This window comes from Choristoneura fumiferana, chromosome 10 (assembly GCF_025370935.1).
Source record: "Choristoneura fumiferana chromosome 10, NRCan_CFum_1, whole genome shotgun sequence".
NCBI classification, from domain to species: domain Eukaryota; kingdom Metazoa; phylum Arthropoda; class Insecta; order Lepidoptera; family Tortricidae; genus Choristoneura; species Choristoneura fumiferana.
Genome location: NC_133481.1, coordinates 7,643,025 through 7,666,867, shown reverse-complemented (window position 1 = coordinate 7,666,867; position 23,843 = coordinate 7,643,025). Strand labels below are relative to the sequence as shown.

General features: G+C 35.1%; 1 protein-coding gene across 1 annotated transcript in view; it reads left to right on the top strand.

Moving 5' to 3' along the window:
• The first annotated feature begins 304 nt into the window (after nt 1–304).
• The window catches only part of LOC141431999 (acyl-CoA Delta-9 desaturase-like), a 40,910-nt gene continuing 17,371 nt past the window's right edge, over nt 305–23,843 (top strand). Inside the window, exons 1-5 of the mRNA XM_074093346.1 lie at nt 305–455; nt 17,512–17,642; nt 20,265–20,377; nt 22,596–22,758; nt 23,565–23,738. Of these exons, the coding sequence (XP_073949447.1) occupies nt 17,524–17,642; nt 20,265–20,377; nt 22,596–22,758; nt 23,565–23,738 (569 nt within the window). The 5' untranslated portion in view covers nt 305–455; nt 17,512–17,523. The remainder of the gene's footprint in view (nt 456–17,511; nt 17,643–20,264; nt 20,378–22,595; nt 22,759–23,564; nt 23,739–23,843) is intronic.

Below are 23,843 nucleotides of genomic sequence, written 5' to 3'. Positions count from 1 at the left end.
AAGTACTAATAGCATAAAGGGAGAATTAATGAAATGAGTGAGTGAATGTCAAAATTCCGCTGTCATTACATGGCAGGTTCTTTGTGTGTGTGTGTGACCTCAACTCTGGCTGGTGGCACTTGCCTATACATCCAGCAATATTATTTCTATCAAGCGTTCTTACTCCCATCCCGTTAAAATAACACAAATCTCTCGCTGACAATTTGACTGCGACTGCGCATCAACTTTTGAGAAGAAAATTCAATGGGTGGGGAAAGTGTTACAACTCTGAAACTATAAGTACAGGGTAGAGGCGCGCGCGCCGCAAAGCTTGCCGCTCTCTCGTCCCAAAGTCACGGGCGCAGTTACATTTAAATAGCATTTACAATTTTAATAGCTTTTAAATCAATGTGCATATTATGTTAGTGTGTGTTGATTGTATCTGTCGGATTTAGAGTTACCATTTGTGAAAGTTGGTGAGTATTTTTTTTTAATGTTTTTACAATGTTTAGTGATGTATTAATTACTTACAGTGCAATGGTAATTAAATGATAAAGTGAGGAATAAAATTAAATTTGTCGTAAATTAGTATAAATAATAATTTTCACAGTGAAGTAATTTTGTTGGGCTGAACTTATACCTCCTACCTAAACCATGAGAGTACTTTCTCAAGAAAGTCGTTATAGAGATTTGTTATTGATACTCAACATTCGAGGTCGGAATAACGACCGCTCTGTCAACAGCATAGCGATTTAGAAGAACTCATACCTATGTACATAGCGGCTGAGTTTTTTTTTTATTTGTCGATCTTTCTTAATTTGTAATAAGGAAATAAAATCAACCAAAAAACGAGATTAAGATAAGAACAGAGTGAATTAATTTAGGCTTTCCTTTGAGGAAGTCCTTTACACACACACAAACATCACGCCTGTATTCCCAAATGGGGTTGGTAGAGCACACGAAACGTTACCGCTTCGGAGCCACTTTTAGCAATTTTAGGTTTAAAGATTGACAAAAACGGTACAGTAGTGACAGGTTGCTCGTCTACGGTACGGTACGGTACGTACGGTGTCGCGGAGGTCCTTTACTTTGCTTTTATACCAAAATCGTGCACCAGAGCTATGTCTGTGCGACACATATATTACGTTATATTGTTATAACATGCAGAGCCTACCCACCTCCTACAAATTCAAAAATATCTATGTCACACAGGTCCAGTTTTTACGAAAACCACAAGAAACACTGACGTGTTGCGAACTACATATATTTATTTATTTATTCAAAATAAAGACAAGAAATGGTCCAAGAGTTAGTAAATACGAAAAATACTTAAGAAACAAGTGCATCAACGTTTGGTTAGTTAACCATCACCCGAGTAGGTAAACATTAGTTGACAAACATTTGATTGTCGTATGGCATTCGTTTTGTTTTATCTGAGTTTAGTTGTTTTAACAGAGAAGCAAAGTTATCTATCTATTGGCTACGTGCACGACGGTGGCGAGGCGTAGCGTTCACAACATTGTTAGTTTTTTTCGAAATATAAATTAAACCAAAGATTAAAATAGTATTAAGATTGGTTTTTTGAATCTTTTTGTATTTTTTATTTCAATTCCAAATTTTTACTTTTACGGACATCCCGTAAATCCTAAATTGAAAATTGCTATACCGCTACACCACGGCTGGTCAAACAGCAGTGGTGTAGCGGTATAGCACGCGGTACGGAATACCGAGGACCTGGGTTCGATTCCCAATGCTGGTCTTATTTTTCTGGTTTTTCTGTGCATCTATTATTTCAGTTTGTATTTTCAATTTAAAATAGTATTGTTGACGATATTTAAGGGCGATTTATTCAATAGTATAACAATACAATAATATACTGTATAATAGTATACTGTAAAATATATAATAATCATAAAAACCGGGTTTGAAAGGATCAAATAAAGCCGAATATGGGCAATCAGGAGAAAAAATCCGTGTAGTTTTGAAAATTGGTACAGTTATACCTTGCACTATCCAAATGAAATACTAAAAGTCCTCAAGGGTACGGTTGAAGGTACCCTTTTTTAGAGTTTTGCTCATATCTCGAATATTTATACGAATAGCATTATAATTACTTCAAAAAAAAAGTGTCTACGTAAAATTTAATACAAATTTGGTCATATTAATTTTTGCTCTACGATCAATACTTTAGGAGATACAGGGTGTTTAAGTTAACAAGGAGATAAAATTATACAAATTTAAGAAATTTAACGAAGCAGGTTTTAAAATTTTATTCCAAAATAGAAAAAGAAAATAATTTCATCTTTATTGTGTTACTCATCGGTTTCTACATCAACATTATCATCTTCTCCTTCTATGACATCTACAGGCACCTACACCGTTTGTACATGAGCCCAAGCAGCCGAAACATACTAGACTGCATTTAATATTGGCTTTTCGATTTCGACATGCATATTTTTCAGAGAACTACTTTTGCAGCGACAAAAAATTTAAATCATTACGATGTCAGAAAATAGGAAGCGAGTTTTTTTATGTCTCTCGTGTGTTACGTCAATGTCACATGTGCATTTTACAATTTGACATTTAACAGTGACTGTGACCTTATATTATGTAAGTTTTTCTTTTTAAATGATGATAATTCGACATGATTATGCAATAAACGAATTATGAATTAAATTTGCTTGATAAAAAAGTTACCAGTAGTTTCAATCAATGAGCTAAGTCGAAGTGTCGATGTTAACGAAAATCAAGAAAAACACGGTGTATAGTTTCTTCTGGATTTATTCGCGACTTACCTACATTATATATGGCTATCTATTTGCTAGTATTATACGAATACTATAATTTGGCTAGCTATGGCTGAATGATGAGTACCTATTCATCGATCGATTGTCATTTTGGACATGAATCTACCGTGAGACTCACACATATTAAATGATACCGGATAACTTACGTCTTGTTTTACATGTTTCGGGCTAATTCGTAGCCCTTCTTCCTAGGAGCAACGCGTCTCTGCGGTCGCGTAAAATCTCAATTTGTATGGAAACACGAACATCGCAGGCGCTGTTCGTGTTTCCATACAAATTGAGATTTTAACGCGAACGCGATCGAGACGTATCTTGTAACCGAAAACTTACACTAAGGGCACTGTTGGATCATATCAATGAAACGTGAGCGACGACACGGAACCATTTCACGGAAAATGTAACAGTGACATCTCATTGCCTCGGTAGGAAAATCACTGTGACACTATCAAACAGTTCAGTAAATAAATACCACAAAAAAGAAATAATAAGATAAAGATTGTGAATTGAATGTTTTCTTTAGTATGAGTGTGTTGAGCTAAGTTTGTTTATAATAAAGTAACGAATGTAAAACCAGCCGTCAAATACAAGGGGTTTAAAGCTGTCAAAGTTAAAGACAAAGCAAAAATATCTTTATTCAATTTAGGCTATAACAAACACTATGATATGAATGACAAAAAAATCTAACACCGATTTGGAAAAACTACTGCTTGAGAAGAACCCAGCATGAATCTCAACGAGATATATTTTTTAAACAGATTTACACTACTACATTTTTCACTCAGTAGATATTGTACTTGAAAAATATTAAGGTTTTTTTTAATATTACTTTAATATTGCTTAATATAAGAACCTAGCTAGGGTAGAAGTACCGTTTTTGCCCAATTGCTATTTGAAGTAATACCTATATAAAAAGTAAAACAATATGTTTATTGACTTTTCAAAAGTTTATACTGAAACGAGTAAAGTTTGTAATGTTTTATTACTATAAATTTATTTCAAACGTATATTTAAACAATAAATGGCCACTACTTACTACTGCCCGCGACTTAGTCTGTTAAGAATTCGCTTTCGTTATTCCACGGGAATTATGTAATTTACCGGAATAAAACTATCCTAACCATGACCTTCTCACGGTCACCTAACTCTTACCACACCAAACTTCATGTTGTAAATCAGTTCAGTGATTTAAGTGTGTGAGGTAACATATAGACAGGAAAGTTATTTTCGTGTTTATAAATATTTGTAATTGTAAAGGATATCTACGGGCACCTACTTATTCTCCAGTTTTAAAAAGCGTGAGATTTTGTTGAAGTCGACTTGTATGATGAATGAAGGTGCAACCGCAGGCGTGCTAGCTCTAATATCGGAGAAGCGCGATTAAATGTTCTTGATCGTTTGTCGAAATTTTACAAGTGCTACATTATAAACAATTGTGTATAAGTACAATTAAAATCGGGTCAACTATACATTTCAAAAAACTGGCCAAGTCTTGTGATCGACTGTTACTAGTTAACTTGTAAAGCCTTATAGGTGTGATAGTTTTCCATTTAAATCCCACACAACCGTAAACACACACATACATACAATTGCCGTAGTCGATCTTCAGCCTACTTATTTGAATTTTACCAATAGACGAATTCTTCGCATTGCATTTTTAATACTTACCTACGTATACAGTATTGAATTGATGCTTAAATTGAAGAGTTTTTGAGGCTATTCCCTGGGTGGAGTCATAACTCCACCAGTCCGTTGTTGATCTCGACCGTTGTTTTGCACTTGGCCACAGACTTGGCCTAGGCAGTAGAAGCGATTATGCAGTACGACTTGGAAGCTTTCGGAGTTCAAGATTTGGGCACGACCAGGGCGGGGCGTGGACTTCATCAGACGTGACTGCTCAAGCTTGATATTGAGTGTGCCTCTGACAATTGGTCACCTATATTATATTTTAATGTAATTGAGTTCAATGCTTAGAAATAATAAATAAATAATAACAATAAAGAGTATAAACAAACACACAAAATTACTGCCTTAATAATAGGTACGAGTTTCAAAGCAAACATGATCCATGACCCCTCACTCTCAATATTTATTTGTAAGTATTTTTTATGTTTTTGACAACCCGAATACTATACTGTCATATGAGGAATTTTTAATTGAATTACAAAAATAATAGTCAACTCTAGACATGAGTCAATTTAAATTTCGGTTCTTTTACCTTTTTATTGTACTTGTAGTGTCTACTCTTGTATCTGATATCCTGTCAATCGTTCAAAGGTTAACTGTAAGAGATCCCTTTAAGGAATAAGTTCGCCTTTGTACATCTTATTATCCTGTGTTCTGTTATTTTCATGTGTTTTTTATGTACAATAAATAGTTTTACAATACAATACAATACAATAAACACATGCATATTTTGTGCATCTAATCATGTAAAAAAAATACCTTTAATATTAACACGAATCCAGGTAGGATATAGAATACATTAATGTAAAGTGTTGTAATTATTATAATTTTTTCCATGAAGTATTAAGATATATCTTGCTTGCTTTAATTTTGCCGCTGTCGTGACCAAGTTTAGTCGCACCGCAGTACCCGAGATATTTTTACAAATAACGCTAACCGCAGTCATCTTGAAACCTCGAACCTTCAGAATGACGATACCTATGTCTTTACAACATCTCCTTAATACGATCTACATCTAGAAAATTTAGAGAGTTCGAGCAACTTCGTCTACGAAGAATTCATTTATGGCTGCCCTATTCTTTTACATTATACTTAACATTATTTTCACAAAAAATAACTATTTCATATAGAAAAAGAAAAGAGAAAGCTGCTGGTTCTCGTCTCGTACTTTAGGAACAGGACTACCATGCACCTTTTTAAAAAACTTTACTTACCCAATTGCGTTGAAATAATTTAGATTATACCTAAACTTAAGCATAATATGCAAACTTACATTTGGGTACCTAGACACAAATTAATTCTAGAATTTCAGAAAAACTTAGCTATTGAATTCTCTTTTACATTTCAAGACTAAAAAAACCGGCCAAGAGCGTGTCTGACACGCCCAAGATAGGGTTCCGTAGCTGTAACAATAAAATCTAGTAATATTTTTCTAAGAATTTTGCATTTTGTATGGAATCTTCCAAGTTTACATCAGCGCCACCTAGCCTCCGCAACTTTTTTGGCTCTGATGCTCTAACGTTTTGAAATTTCATCGCGACATTGTGACAAAAATCAAACCTATAACGTATTAATTTATAATACAAAATTACTGTGATACCGTGATTTGGGTGGACAAAAGGTTGTGAATTCATTTTTGGTCATTAAAATTAAATGAGGTAAGTAAAATTTATTCAATTCAATTCAATTCAATTATTTATTTGCATTAAATGTGGTTAACAGAAGGTCTTATAAATATGTATTTTGTTTGATATCCAGGACACATTTAGCTAAATTACAGCATGCAAAATGTACACCTTAAATCTAAATTTCTTACAGCATGCAGCATGTATATAATCTATATGTATGTATTCAAAAAGTGTGTTTTATTTTCGTTATGTCAGGGTTTGTTTACTTCATGTTTAAGTAGTTGTACTTTTACTGTAAAATGAAAAGATCTTATTGGTTTCTTTGAATAATAGTAAAATTATATAATTTAAGAGTTTTGCGCTTAGTAGCACATTTTACGATTCATTTTTATTTATATATAGAAGATATTGATTAATCTGTATTATCTTATCAGTAAATTTGGTTGCAACAAACATTTTCTTATTTGTTCAAAGCCTAACTATAACGACTCGTTAGACTTATTTTTTTAACAATAGTTTGGACATAATTTTTTGAGATTTGGCAATTTAAAAAGTTACTTTACCGCACAAGTGCGGAAAGTAAAATCCATACAACTTTTCTGCATACTTGGAATTCTACATACAGGAATCACTAATTTTCTATGGATATGTTGACCCACGTCAAGAGGCACTTTCCGAGCATTTGCATTGTAAAAATAAAAGCGGTAGATACATTAAACGAACTTATTATTAACTAGCTTTTGCCCGTGACTTCGTCTGCGTAGATTTTTATATTTACACAATACTCCATAGAAATGAGGTTATAGTATCCCGCATTGCCCGATTCCGTGGGATTTTCAAAAAATCCCTTCAAACTACGGCTAAACAATCCACTGCAAAATCTGATCACCAGGTTTCACATCTATTTATAATGCTCAAATGTCACTGTTTGTGGGTGAGCTACGCCGGTTTATTTAACGCGGGGCGATGTATGGCAATTAAAATTGTCGTTTAATTTTATTGTATTATTAAATCAATTATTCAATTTAATTTGTTAATATCCGTACCCCCTCTTCCTAACTTACACATAATTTGGCGAAATTCTTCCTCAGTGGCTTATTGATGATGTCACACACAACTATTGACATCTATGTACCTTACGGCACTAGACTGGCTGTTTGGAACAAAACGCGCGGCGCATCAATCATCGATATTACTTTGACACAACCCCTGTCACGGACGTCAACAAACTATATAAAAGGTTCACAAATCCACGCTGTGAACTAATTTCGTGCGCCGTTTTGATGTAAGAAACATGCAGTCTATACATAGATGTCGATGCACACAACATATTAATTTCAACGCCATCTGTTAGTTTAGCAGGGTACTCGATAGTCATAGCACACTTGAAAAAAAGTCTGCACCTCATTCCTATTTAAGAAGCGGGGGTCGATTTTTATATAACCTGGCCGGGGCCAGGGGCCATATAATCAGCTTTATTATATGTATATAGATTAAAAAAAACCTTGTCGAGCTTATATTTTACGGGCAAATAAAATTAAATACGAAATTAAACAGCTTAAAAACGTTGCGTACCTAAACAAAGTTGCGAGGAAGTATGCATTTAGTGAAATAAATAAATCATTTATTTGCATAAAAACATGGTACATATTTTGTGGTAAGAAAGAAAGAGATTATTATTAAACCTACATAGATAAATATCTACTTGCAATCAATCGGAACTTATGCTTCAAATTGTCTAGCACAGCTATAATATTACCTAGGTGAAGAAGTCTAGGCTGCAATGTCTAGCAAACCTTGCTAAATGCTCGAACTGACCTCTTTTGTAAGTTGAATACGTTTTACGACCACGAACATGTTGTAAAATATTTGAAAACATAATGATGTTGGATTCGTGTAGTCACACTTAGTCACCGACACAATTGACGATTTAAAAGTAGACATAACTTAGCACCCAATCTCTACTTCAATTCTCACACAGTAAGTACACAAGTATACATTATAATAAACAAATTTCGAAAATATTACACAGCAAAATATATCTTGGAAAAATTTAACTATGTATAAAAATATCGGAAATGTGTTATTATACTTTTAAACAATGTTAGCAATGTCTATTTATATTGAAATCTAAATATATACCCTCGATCCCGATATAGGTATGTAATGTACCGAATTTTGTAAATATTAGAAATAAGAATGAAAGAAAACATTTATTCGTGAAATTACAAAAAATAAAATAAAATATTAGACAAGCAATTCCTATTGACATATTGTATTCTGGGATTTTATAATAGTAATTGTAAATACAGGTAAATAGAAGCCATCTGAATTATGCGATGGATCCGTGACATATGAATCAGTTTTATTTATAGATAATTTTGTAAACCATAACTTTAAACGGAATTAAAAAAACTCATACTCCTTTTTCAGCACCACATTTCCAGGGCGTCAATCTTTCGTCAATCCTGAGTATACGTTACATGTTATACAATTATTATTAAACATCCTCGACTTCGTATGCATATAGTATTCACTAAAATAATGAAGTATTTGTGTTCTAATGTATATACATCATCATCTGAAAATGGCTTTAACTTATGTATGTTAAAGCCATTTTCAGATGATCTCCTGATAAAGACTCGAGTGTGTTCCGTTTAATTGTATACACAGACCATATGTGGGTGGTTGTTAGTTACACAAACTATACTAATGCCAATATCTATACCAAGAACTAAAATCACAGGCTTCTTCTAAACATCTTTCTGACCAAAAAGTTTTTTAGTATCCGAAATAAGTTTACGGTGTACAGCCCAATGATTATGAGAACACATTTATTTCGGACCTGACGACTTTATAATTGACGTCGTAACACTTGTAACTAACTGTAAAGTTAAACTTGCATTCAAACTAAAAAATAGGCCGAGTATTGTACTATGCTTCAATGAATTAGAATGCCGATATCGTAGTAGTAGTAGTATTCGAGATAGTCAAAGCAACTTGTGATTTTTTATCTTAGTTTGCAGACGCAGTAGGTGGTTGTGGAGATAACGAGTTGCAATTCATCATGGACTTAGACCTAGATAATTTTACATTTTCTAGCCGGAAAAACTGTGTCCTGTCCTTGTTTATGATCTTTGCCTGTAATTTTACATTCAATTTTAGCAAAAACTGTTCGGGGATATTATTTTCTGAAACACAAAAACATCATTATTTTATTATCATTTTCGGGACGGGCAATGTCAATCACAAATACACGTATTACCAATTATACTCGTAATTGAATAAAAAGTAAGTATTCGGCTTGATATAACTTTTCAGTAAGTAGCTAAGAATCTCTGAAGATGGGAAAAATTATCACTAGCCGTTTTTAGGCAGATTTTAATCTATCCATATTTAGATTTTATTATTAAGATACAAGATTGTTGTTAAAGATCAAGGCTTTCTAGTACTTTATTTATTGCTTCTAATGCTACCAGGATGTTGTGGATTTGAATGTTTCGGAGTGCAGTGTAACATTGAAATAACATTTAAATCAGTTAATAGCTTGTCAGCATTTTTATCGTCAATTGGGAGCCTTTTGGACTTCTCTCTCAGCCCTCGAATTCTTGACCGCTTAATTCAATAAAGGTGGATTTTGTTGATTTTTCATTTCATTTCGTAAGGCGTAATTTAAATTTGATATTATAGGACACACTGATATTTTAATCTGAGCTGTTTTTGAAGTAGGTAAATAATAATCTCTCCTAACAACAACTTGTTAATCGATGCATAAAGTTTAATTATGTACAATATTTAAACACCGTAAAATCGTAGGGGATCGAATTGAGAATCCGCAAATTTTGATTCAGCTGTTGTTGTTTAGTTAGCCAAACTACTTTTTTAAATGGGTGTTTCTCTTCTCAGGGATTATAAGCGTAACCACAGTACAGTTTGATAATTTAACGTGTAACGGAAGAGACATCTCTACACCAGATGAGAGGTTAAATTGAGAGTGCTTTCTTACTCGCGGTCGAGTGGCAACCACATGGTGGATGTTCCGCAATCTAACTCTAACGGGATATAATTCAACTACACAAAATTCACGGTTGCGTAAGCCCTCTTAAGTAGACCTCTGAAGTTTTTACTATAGAGGGGGTTCGCATCCGTTAGTTTTGTCATTTGAATTACAAAGTTAAAATCGTCCCCGTAGAGCGAAAAGACACCAAGTCCCAAAATCTCGAAATTGACTTTTTAATGCCATCGATATTGTTGTTTTTTCCGCAAATTTTAGTCTTATTGCTATGTCAGAACCACAGATCCAATTTTAAAAAGTTAGTGTAATCATTACTTTGTTGTTTTTGCTCATGAATTGAAGTGAGAATTAACTAAATTACTTAATGGAATTTATACTGAAAAAATGTCGGCCAAAGTGGTTAGTTTAAGGCATTTTAGTTATTTTTGCCGTATGCAGTTATTTATTTCTATGACCGAGCACTATTTTATTCCCAAAGTTCACTAAAACAACTTAGTTATCTAACGATTGCAAATTTGTTACAAAATATGAAAGCGAAGATTAACTCAGTATTTTTGTTGAGTTTTCGATCATAAAATTATTACAATATGAGCTTTAAATGTCATGTGAATAGTCACTATCTCTAGTCGAAAAATCACTAACTGACATCTAGGTTCATAACATAATAAGAGGTAAAAGTAATTATCGCTAATAACTTGGAAAATTAAGCTTTTTGTTTCGATTTGGCAGTTGGAGCTTATACCATGACATTATATCATTGCAATGAGACCACAATTATGATAAATATCTATCTCACGCCATAAAACTTAGTTTTTTTAACTTTTCGATCATAAAATTATTACAATATGAGCTTTAATGTCGCTCTATGTGAATAGAAATTTAAACTCTTTCAAGAATGAATTTATTTAATTACAACTGGGTTCAACCTAAACTCAGATGGTACAAAGAAAAGCGGACATATAACTTGAACAAATTAAGCTTTTTGATGCGATAAGGCAGTTGGAGCTTATACCATGAATTATATCATTGCAATCAGACCACGATTATGATAAATATCTATCTCACGCCATAAAACTTAGTTTTTTTTTCACAACTTTAAAAATCCGTATCTCAAAACACCAAAATACGACTTAGTGACTTTTCGCTCTACGGTCGCTCTACGGGGTCTTTCAAGAATGAATTTATTTAGATTACAACGTTGGGGACTTTTCAACCTAAACTCAGATGGTACATAGAAAAGCGGACATATAAAAGGAACATCTTTCAACCCAGGCTGATGCCATAAGTCATTGTGAAGGTTTATTTTCGAATGATTTTTTTAGGATTCCGTTCTTCGGTTGGTACTTAAAAACAAAACTCCCATAGGATCATTTTGTTGCCCGTCCGTCCGTCAAAACCCTTTTCTCAGGAATCCCAGCCTTTATACACGGCCTATTGCTGGACACAGGCCTCCTCTCAGAATAAGAGGTGAAGCTGAAATTAATATTAAATATTCAGGTCTTAGAGCAGTGAAAAAAAAACAAACTTATAAGCCAACGCAATCAAAGGATAAGTTTAAAAAAAAATTTTGTTTCATACATTAGTACGATCAATACTTTTGAAGCTCACCAAAAATGGTTGGTGATCTCTGTGGTAGGCACAAACATTTGTATGTTTGTCCATTTTTTCGCCTGCCGTAAAAACATGATATATAATGTCAGCGGCCGATCGTAAAATTCGCCAGATCACGAAATTCCTATAGGCATACCGTGAAATGGCGCCATTTCATGAATTGGCTAAGGGACATCCGACATATCGTTCAAAACTCACGGTTTAACGATTGGCCTATGGTCTATTTATGAAACCAAGATACTAAAATGACATTCTGAAAATTAAATGTCAAATGGAAAAATAATGTGGCCAGCATAAAACAAACAGTGCTGCTCTATGATTTCGGTTTCCGATATAATTGTAAATTATCGATAAAACGTATATTTTATGATAACAAAAATAACATGAAAACATTCAATATTCTACTTACCATTTTGAAAATATGAATGTACTTTTGCGATAAAGTGATAAAATCTCAGCACAGGTAAGAATACTGTATTCGACATTCGTTACTTAATCGTATTATGATCGGTTGTGTTCAGTGCGTTTTCTCGTGTTATGGTATGTGTGTTTTTATATTAAGCATTGAGGGGGATCGTACTTAGAATGAAATTGAAACTTAAATATCAACATCTATAAAAAGTAGAAATATCTCCAAAACAGTCCCATTTTTATTATTAGACCCATTTTACCTTTTCTAGAATGTTCTAAGTGCCCTACATGTTAGTACGTCACGGATTCGTTCAGATCTTAATATTTTATACATATAGGTACCTACAAAATCTTTCGGTGATAACCGGTTGCGGCACATCATTATTTATGAGACGCAAAAAACAGGTAACACATAAACGTCATTTTAGTATCTCGTATTAATATATAGACCATAGTGACGTTTAGGCAGATCATCAAATTCCTAGGCATAATGATGAAACGCCGCCATTTCATGACTTGGCCAGCTTAGGCAGATAATGAAATACCTAGGCATATCATGAAACGCCGCCATATCGGTTTTGGCTTCATCATTATCTTTTTAATTAACTCTGGAGTTTAGTAGTTCTAGGAAAGTATACTAACTCAGCTGCAACAATTGCAGGAAAATCTTGGGCTAGTCAAATCTTATTCCTCTTGCTTATTCTTCGAGAGTCTACATTCACTGTGCTGTTACCCGAGGAGTGAATGAACTGCTCTATCTGCTGCGGGGTGTGACGGTGTACAATTTTCGTTGTGCACTTGGCACAGATCGGGGAACCGGTCGGCCAACCGCGTTGGCGCGTCTTTCAGTGAAAGTGCCGGCTTATAAACAAAAGCTTTGTCGAGGTCAAGCGCAGAACAGGTTCCGTTCTTAGAATTTACTTTTCTTTTGACGGAAGTAAAAGTTGGCAAAATATTTGATGTGCATATTTGCTTAGGATACCGGATGTTTGTATTAAATGAATATGCATCCATCTTATATAAGGTATATTATGAATAAGTAAATAACTTTTTTAACTGATTGCGAAAACTTTATCTATTTTGTTACGAATCGTGAGTTACTTCGACTGTATCCCCTGGGAAATTGTTACTTGATAAAAACATAATTTGAAGTTTCCGGAAATGAGCTAACCTATACATTAAAAGAAACATTACCTTACTTATTCATTAAGGATATACCTACATGATTAAGGAAAAATGTTCAATACCATCAGAATTTCAGAGAAACACCTAATTAACTTGAGTGCCAAAGCCAAATAGTAAATTGACTTTAAAGGAAGAGTTTGGGGTGACTATGGTGGAGATAATTCACAACAGATGTGCACAGTTAAATCGTTTATTCACAAATATTCGAGTCCTTATTACAAGGAAGGCGCAGGCGGACTGCCCCTCGGTCCTACGTGTCCTGCCTGCACTTGCACTGGAATATGAGCTGACTCGGCACACTTACAAAATGTCCCACAAAGAGGATTAAAAGGACTGATCTGGGACTAGCAATGAGCTGGTGTTCTAAAAAATGTAAATTAGTCCGTCCGTTAAATTATCAGAAAATATAGGACACGCAAATATTTTTTCTTTTGTCAATTAATAAATAAATATCATGGGACACTGACACCAATTGACCTAGTCCCAAACTAAGCAAAGCTTGTACTATGGACTAGTATCCTAGGACTAGCAACGGATATAAACATAACTATATACATTCTTAAATATATATTAAACACCCAAGACCCGAGAACAAACATTCGTATTATTCATAAAAATATCTGCCCCGGCCGGGATTCGAACCCAGGACCTCAAGCTTCGTAGTCAGGTTCTCTAACCACTTGGCCATCCGGTCGTCTATTAATTGAACAAAAAAGAAAGAAGATGTGACGTCACACATTGCAACTGGCTATCCCGTTAAATCTGCGTGACGTTATGCCATGCGATACTTTTTAGCACAGCGTGACGTCACCGGGCCCCCACTCCCGAACTTTGACTCGCTTTTGTCTGTGTAATTTTTGGTTTGATTGAGAAATGAAAAAACATGTGCCCGATATTGTCTCTTCAAAAAAGGCTTTTATTTTATTTTTATAAATAAACAAACAAATAATATATACAATAATTAACAGAAATAAATAAAATAGAACTAAAACTAAAGTAATATTGTCTAATAATCGATTTAACAGATTAAATAAGTATACAGATTGTAAGATATATTAAAGTATATTTACAATTAAAACAACACACACATTAAATAATAAGTAATGTTTGTTTTTGGTGTCTCACCTCACCAGGTAACTTAGTTTTTATTGTTAGTATTTAGTGTTTTATTCGTGTTACTGTAAGGTGTACTGATGGAACCAAATAAATCATTCTTTCTTTCTGTTTTTTTTTACCCGAGAAACTACTCAATTCTCTGCAGAGTATGTGGGTAACTAGGTTACAACGGGTATTTCGATACATTTAAAAAGTCTATTGTTAAGAGTATGAAGACTTTAAAGGCCCGTCTAGTCAGTTTTTATCAAAGGCTATACCCGTGTAAGGGAACAAAATATGTCCCTGACGTTATTAGCCAATAAATATATCCTATGTATTGGTAATAATGCTAGTTATTAATCTGCCAAGTTTTATCTCTTTATTTATTCCTCTTAATGGCGGCCATAAGGCTTGGGCCAATGTCAGTTAAATTAAAGATAAATATATTCTTCTTATTCACGTTGTACGGTGATTGTAGTTTTTGCAACTTGATAGCAAAATTCCAGAAACCACGCGGAGACCACTTGCGCATTAAAAAATGTCAGACACGAGAGCATTATAGAATTTTGTGATCACTGTTCACTGTTAAGGTTAATCGCCGCATAAAACACTATCAAAATTATACTTCAACTAGCCAAAGAAGCAGAAATACCAAAATTAGATATCGTCTACATCCGCCATGTTCGAATGCTACAAATCGAATCCAAGTTTTATCTCATAATTATTGACAGTTTCCTTGCAATGTCACTTGAAAGTTTTTTTTTTAATTTTCTAAATGTCTTGAAAACTACTGGTCCGTTTCTTTTGTGATTAACGTATGTTGTTAATGGTATGAAGAGGAATAAATTCGCAAAACACAAGACGTCTCTACGTCAACATTAACTTGGTAATTTTTGATGTCAAATATTTCAAACTTTTTTTTGACACTTGTGAGTCAGCGACACCCACCATTTTTTTACACTGATGTGACATCTCTTTCCGTACAAATATATATTGGTCTGAAATCAATCGGCTTGGAGCTACATGGTGATTTTTTTAATATACATCTTCATTATTCTACAGAATATTTAAGCGTACCTGTAGTCCGTTATGGAGTACATTCTAGGGATTGATGATTAGGCACCTAAAGTTTATTAAAAAAATCACCATGTTGCTCCAAGCTGATTGATTTCAGACCAGTATATATTTGTAATACGGAAAAAGATGTCACATCAGTGTAAAAAAATGGTGGGTGTCGCTGACATCAAAAAATAAAATATTTGACATCAAAAATGACCAAGTTAATGTTGACCTAGAGACGTCTTGTGTTTTGCGAATTTATTCCTCTTCATGCCATTAACAACATACGTTAATCACAAAAGAAACGGACCAGTAGTTTTCAAGATATTTAGAAAATTAAAAAAAAACTTTCAAGTGACATTGCAAGGAAACTGTCAATAATTATGAGATAAAACTTGGGAGATTAATAACTAGCATTATTACCAATACATAGGATATATTCATTGGCTAATAACGTCAGGGGCATATTTTGTTCCTGACACGGGTACCTACTTTGTGCTAGATGTCGGACGGTACTAGCCACGGATCTCTCTCAAGTGATATCGACATGTGAAAGTATAGTTGCCGTCTCTCTTCTGCATATAATAGTTAGAGCTCAGCTTTCTAATATAATTCTCGGCTTCTAATAACATTGCAGATAAGTTAACGACCGAATTTAAGAATATCTAAAGCAAAATGTTAATAAATTTGACACTTTGGAGTTCACTTATTTCAGTAAAATCAATTTAATATCCATACATCCATATAATATTATAAATGCGAAAGTGTGTGTGTCTGTATGTTTGTCCGTCTTTCACGTCGAAACGGAGCGACAAATCGACGTGATTTTTGGCATAGAGATAGTTTATGGGCCAGAGAGTGACATAGGCTACTTTTTGTCCCGGAAAAATGTACAGTTCCCGAGGGAACAGCGCGCGATAACCGAGTTCCACGCGGGCGAAGCCGCGGGCAAAAGCTAGTTCTTACATATTTGCAACACATCTCAATTTTCAATTCGTTCTTATGTGGCTATAATGAAAACTACTTATACAGTGTGGCCCAGAACCGGGGATAATATTAAAAACAGTGGCTCTATAGATCACCGGTAATTGGACCATCATGGTAACACTTAATTAAAATCAAAAATTAACTTTCGTTTTTTTTCTAACAAACTTAATCGTAAATTCAATGTAAGTAAACCATCCTAGAACCCAACTGACGTCGCCTGTCACGGTACAAATATCAAATATTTTGCTTTACATTGCTTCAAAGTGTAATAAAACAAACTAATTATTTTTAAAAGTCGCTGAACTAATGTTGTTCAGCTTGACCAGTCCGATCTATGTTTTAATTATTTGCCCGTGTTACAGGCCACACCCTATAAATAATCGTTTTCTTGAATCTGTTTTGTTAAATCTTATTGCTTATTGTATACCTAAGTATAATACAGCTAGCTTCTGCACTCTAGCTATACTTAAAGATGTTGTAGAAATACGTTTGTTTATTTGTGTATCATAGGCAAATGTTAAAATAAAACAAACGAATATTTAAAATGATCTATCTACTTACATTAATTTATCTCGCTTCTTCGCTGAAAACGCAGGGTTGTACAGTCACCAGCATTAATATCTGCCACAGCGGAGCGTGCAAAAATATCTGACACGTCCTTCCGGCCCTAGAAATTGAGTCGTACAAATTCCACAGTCATAAGGTCATAACTTTAGAAATAACAATGTTAAATACTACCGTCCTCCCCCCCCCTTTTCACCCCCTTAGGGTATGAATTTCGAAAAATCCTTTCTTATCTCGTGTACATGTCGTCAAAGGAATCTCTGCAAAATTTCAGCTTTCTAGGTTCAGAGATTTGGGCTGGGCGTTGATGAGTCAGTGATGAATCAGGACTTGTATTTTTATATAATCGTATATAGAAGATGATAGCTTATAAGATGAGCTTGTTGTAAATAATTTTATTAGAATATCGGGTTAAGTATTTACGCGATTTTTTTATTATTTGTTTTCTGGAAAATAAATAATGACGGTGCTCGTTATTTACTTTCAGGAATTTTCCACAATGACGACTGGCTCTTCCCTGGCGCTCGCCGGGACTTACTTTGCGGCTAACAATAAGAGCGTAGACGATGACCTAACTACTCCCCTCACAAGGATAAGCGGCAAAAGAAGAGATTACGAGTAAGTCGTTTGTTTTATTTTATTTTTAAGACTATGAAATATATAATAGATCGTTTCCAAACTTAATTCTATTACGATTGGTCTGGCTTCTAATATAAGCTCAGTTTAGGCTCGCAAGAATTACATTGCGAGGCCGTAAAGCGAACGGGTTTAAAGTGTTAAATCGAAAGCCGCAATGTACTACACAGTCGTATAGTGGTTTAACGTGATCTCCTCCGCTTCCCAGAAATCAGATTAAAAGTAGTACGGCTAGGTTAATACGTGGTTCATACAGTAGTTTTAAACAAGCTGCTATCAAATAGGGGTTTTCTACGCTTATTAAAAGTGCAATCTTGATTCTTGAGACTTATATTAACAAAAAGATGGAACAGATGAATGCGAATAAAATCGTAATGATCAAGCGTTCGTAATTTTAAGGGTTCCGTGTAGTTTGAGTAAGTCACCGTTTCGCAAATGTACTCTGTCATGCTCCGGATTTGGAAATAAATAATGCCTTGGGATTTTGTTCTCTAACAACGTAGTCGTCGTAGCCTCGCAGACGAGGAATATTTCCTATTCCTTACTTACTTTCTTAGAAATAAAACTTTGAGTGTACGCGCACTAGCATTAGAAAACGAATTTACAGGTGTAATTTACAGGTGTAAATTCGTCGTTTTGATAATGCTAGTAGTGCGAGTACACTCAAAGTTTTATTTCTAAGAAAGTAAGTAAGGAATAGGAAATATTACACCAATGTGTTAAGGCTGCGTTACCACCATAGATGTACGTGATGCGTTGCGAGGAATGTCTATGTCATGAGCCAACATTTACCTCTCCTCGCTCAGCACAGCTCTAGTGGAAATAGCTCAGCGGAACGAAGATAGGTAAATGAAGCGTTTCTATTGGTTGGTGACAAACACAATCCTCGCAACGCACCCTCGCACATCTTTGGTGGCAGCCTAAATGCAGGTATCTATCGAAAGCTTCCGTACTAAATATGTAGTGGAATTAAGGGCACCGCCTTCTATACGTTTATGGAAATATTTAAAAAATAAATCTGTAAGATATAATACGAGTAAGGCTGTGAATACAAGCATTTTTATTAGTTAGGTATAAGAATAGCTGGATCAGCATTCAAAGGGCACGGTATCAATAAACAAGTAGAAATTGACGTGAACGTATTTACTTTATGGCACGATCGAATAGGTATATTTGCGAATGTAAATTTCCATTCCCATGTTCATAGTCCGCTATGCAGTCAATATTATCGTCCGCTTAGGTCAGTTCTATTTACAAATGCAATTGCAAATACCCTGTTGCCAAACTGCATCTGACAATAGACGCAGTAGACAGTCCAAAGTCAGAAAGTTATTTTATTATAGAAAGCTGCAAGTAAGGAATAAGTAAGGCTACGAACTTAGTTTAAACTGAACGTCATATTAACGCAAAATTTTCACTAAAGTTGATTCAAAGTTGTCTTGTGACACTATGCTTTTTACAAGCTTTTACCACATACAGATAGGTACAGAAGTCAATCTCTACATGAGATTCACTTTACATACCTACGCTCGGCGGTCGCTCTAGGGTTGTCAACTATGGCTTATGCACGAAAAACTATCGTGGTAGTGGCACTCGTATCTAGTTGTTGGATTTATTGTTGAGAATGAAACTGGAAGAATGGAAATATAAATTAATAATAACGAAAATATTTTAATGTTAATGTCATTTATATTACAAATTTGTCACAGAAAATATCTTGCGCCGATTTGTGAAAAATAAAATCGCATTCTCCATAATTGCACAAAAAAGTTCACAGACGCGTGTCTCAAGCGAATGGCACTCGCGCTCGCACTGATCCCAACCGGTCCGAGATATCGTGTCCGTGAGCAGTGTCTATGTGTGCGTTGCTTGAGCGTACTTTGTATGTAGATTGATTTCTGTACCTATCTGTTTTGTGCTTTTTCTTGGCTTACCCTGTTTCTTTATTCATTTGTATATTTATTTGGGTCAGATCTTGGAAGTTGAATTTGAACCAGTTACAGTGTTCGGATTGACTTGAAATTAGGCAAACTTATGTAAATCTGGTGACAATACAATAATCTAGTAGTGACATCCTGGTAGCCTAGCCAGGATCGTCTCCGCAGGACAGAACTCCTCAACGGTTAATTGCATCGACTTGAAATTTGTTACGAAAATGTAGTTTGCATAACAATGCAAGTACATTCAATAAAAAAGTGCAGTCGGCAAAAAAGCTTGTATTAAAAATGTTTTTTTTAACAAAAACTTATTTAGTAAAACATAACTTTTCTTTAACCAAGTGATAATTATAATCATTATTTTTCAAGCTACATAGTAACAGTACAGACATACATACATAGGTAGATACATAGGTAGGTACTTAGTGGAGTAGATACTGTGGGATCTGAGAATGTGTTTGCCGAGTCAAAGTTTATGCCCGAAGAGACTTAATTTTTATAACCCCCAGTTCAGTTTACGAACTGGAAAATTCACCTAAGTAGTTTTATATCAAAGTGTTTACTCTGTAAATTCTAACTCCTTAGTCTGCGGTCCCGCAATGCAATTCAACCGCGCAATATTTCCACTATAGGCAAGGCACTAAAAGAAAGTGTTGTTTCGTTTCAGATGGCAGATCGTGTGGAGAAACGTTTTAGGGTTTATTTACTTGCACGCAGGTCTGTTGTATGGCTTTTACCTTATACTGACTGGGAGGGTCAAGTTTTGGACGCCCGTATTTGGTAAGTGTCGATAAACGAAGAAACGATATCGAGCTCATCGATTTATTGTATAAGCAAAAAAAGTATGGAGTGTAGAGATAAAAGAATTAGAGAAAACTGTCTATTGAAAGGTATTAAATAGGCGATGCTGCAGTAGCAAATGGATAACTTAAAAATATTTTTTAATAATGATAAAATCATCCAACAATGCTTTTAATGTTTTTTTACGGAATAGGGGGCAAACCAGCAAACGGATCGCCTTCGCCTGGTGGTAAGCGATTACCGTCGCCCATGGACACCTGCAACACCAGAAGAGTCACAACTTTTAACAGATCACGGAAATTTAATCATCGTCCGCTTTCACCGTTTCCGCGTTTCACAACAGTTATTTTAGGATATATATATTAACTAAATTATTTCAAACATTCTTGCTACTCTCAACGTGACATTTGCAGCTTTATTCAGGTAGATGCCAATATAACTAATAATAATTCAAATTCATAAAATTGTTCTGTATGTACCCAGTAGTTACTGATGAATCAATAGAACTTACTAAAAATAAGATATCCCATTCACAGCATCATACGCAGCATTGTCAAAACAAGACTAATCTTAAAAACTCGGAACACAGTTGAAAACTTCCGAGTTTTGTTGTACCCATTTTTTCCGTCTGATTGTGTATCTAAGTAATATATAATTTAAGGGTAAATTAAATTTACTTTACATTATGATTTAACGATACTTTTGAATTAACGTTAATTTTATGAATAGCTGATAACGTTACCATTTTTATACCGGCAGAAAGTTGTATAAGTAACGGTAAATCGTTTAACGTTAATTACTATTTAACGTTAAATCTGTTTGACAGCGATAATGTTACCAACTTTTTAACGGTACGCGGTAAAGCCTTGTACGAAACAATGCGAAATTCCGTCCCACCTTTTTCTTGTTTGTGTGCGTGGCGACCTCTTGTCTTGACAGCTTCATCTTACGCTCCCGTACAATCCTGTTGTAACTGTGTGCATGCAAAATGATACCAGGTAATATGAAACCCCCAAATTTGGGGGAAAATTATTAGAGCTCGATAGGCGCTACTAAAAGTGATAGTTAGTGTAATTAAATAAAATATAAATAACTAAAACTAAAAACTGTTTATCCCTCAAAATACAAAATTATCTATTTATGCATATATTTGAGGGCCACATTTTTTACCGCTCAGTATATGTTTTATTCAACAAATATTTTACACTCAACAATATTACAATGAATTTTATTACAACAGTATTTAAACAGGTAAAAATATGAATCAAATTGCATGTGGTAGTTTAGTCTATCAAACTAAATACCTTTCATAATCTTGAATTAATATTGATCTTTTGAACGTTTGTACGAAACACCTAACTTTTTTGCGAACTACCACATTATACCTATTTGTTTACAGTTTACTTATCAATTTGGAATAAATATATGAAATAAAACTCAATCAGACGACGCAAATATTTATTGAAATATCAAAGAACATTCATTAGTTTCGCCATTTTCGCAAGTCAAATAAAAGTAAAAATTGATTAGACTGATGCGTAAAATCGATACTTACATTTTGGCTTTGTGCCCAATACAAACTTTTAAGTACGCTTGGGCTGAATTTTTTATTTTTTTATTTTTTATTTGACTGGATGGCATACGAGCAAATGGGTCTCCTGATGGTAAGGAGATCACCACCGCCCATAAACATTTGCAACACCAGGGGTATTGCAGACGCGTTGCCAACCTAGAGGCCTAAGATGGAATACCTCACGTGCCAGTAATTTTCACGGCTTCTTACTTGAATGTGGGGAATTTTGCACCGAGAACTGGTGCACCAATAAAAAAAGTCAACCATAATAATTTAATCTTTTCTTACGAAATGTTATGGATTCTGTAGTACTTGCCGATGGAAATGCATTTTATTCGGTTTTTTGTCCTCCCTTTATAATTTCGGCACACTTTTATCGCGCATTTCGTCGGCACTTTTGAATCGCGCGCTCCGCATACGTTGCGTACGATGTCACAATGCAGACCAAAGAGTATAAGTACCTATGTAGGATGCAGACTGAGGGAGGAAATGACATATAAGCCGAAAGTTGGCTTTTATGTTTTCGGGACGTTTTCATGCCGCCTACGCTCTATCTAGTGTATAAATAGGTACTTAATCAAAGTTTGACATCATTCGATTTTTAACATAAATTCCGTTGTACAGCGGTGACATTCACGATACTGTCGGCGCTGGGCGTGACGGCGGGCGCGCACCGCTTGTGGGCGCATCGCGCGTACAAGGCGCGATGGCCGCTGCGACTCATCCTCGCACTGCTGCAAACCATGGCCTTTCAAAACCACATCTATGAATGGGTTCGAGATCACAGGTATATTGACGACCGGATAGTTTTTTTTTTTTTATTCGGCTGGATGGCAAACGAGCAAGTGGGTCCCCTGATGGTAAGAGATCACCACCGCCCATAAACATCTGCAACACCAGGGGTATTGCAGATGCGTCGCCAACCTAGAGGCCTAAGATGGGATACCTCAAGTGCCAGTAATTTCACCGGCTGTTTGTTAGTGACTCTGTCTACGAAGCTAGCGGTTGCGGGTTCGATCCCCGTGACGGGCAAATATTTGTATGATGAATACGAATGTTTAGCTGAGGCTTGGATGTTTGTACGTATATATTTGTCTATATATGTAGGTCTATCCGTTGTCTAGCACCCATAGTACAAGCTTTGCTAAGTTTGGAGCTAGGTCAAATTGGTGTAATTTGTACCAAGATAATGGTATTCTTATTTTTAACTATGTTTGTCTAATGTAATCTGGTACAAAAAAAAACAATATACAAAACACAGGATAAGTTTAGTTTGGTACTAGGTCAATTGATGTAAATTCTGAAACGGTATTTGTTTATTTACTTTTTAATGCTGTAGATTTATTTTATCTCAATAATCATTATCCTCTCGGCCTAGAGACCGTCCCATTGCTGGGCACAGAGGGCCTGCTCCGAAATTCGAAAATCGAAGTTCCTATCGTACCATCCCTCTCACGCTTGTATTTAATAGTATAAGTGTCAGAGGGACGGAACGACACGAACTTCGATTTTCAAATTTCGTAGTAGCCCCGCTGGACTCCTTTCAATCAAGCCCACTCAATCGCTTATTTTTTTACTTTTTATTCTTTGCAGGGTACACCACAAGTTTACGGAGACCGATGCAGATCCCCATAACGCAAAGCGTGGGTTCTTCTTCTCTCACATCGGTTGGCTGATGGTCAGGAAGCACAAAGAAGTCTTCGAGAAAGGAGCCGGCATCGACTTGTCGGACCTGGAAAAGGACCCCATCGTTATGTTACAGAAAAAGTAAGTGGGTGTATCTGTGGGGCTACTACGAAATTCGAAAATCGAAGTTCGTATCGTACCGTCCCTCTCACTCTCGTATTAAACAGTATAAGTGTCAGAGAGACC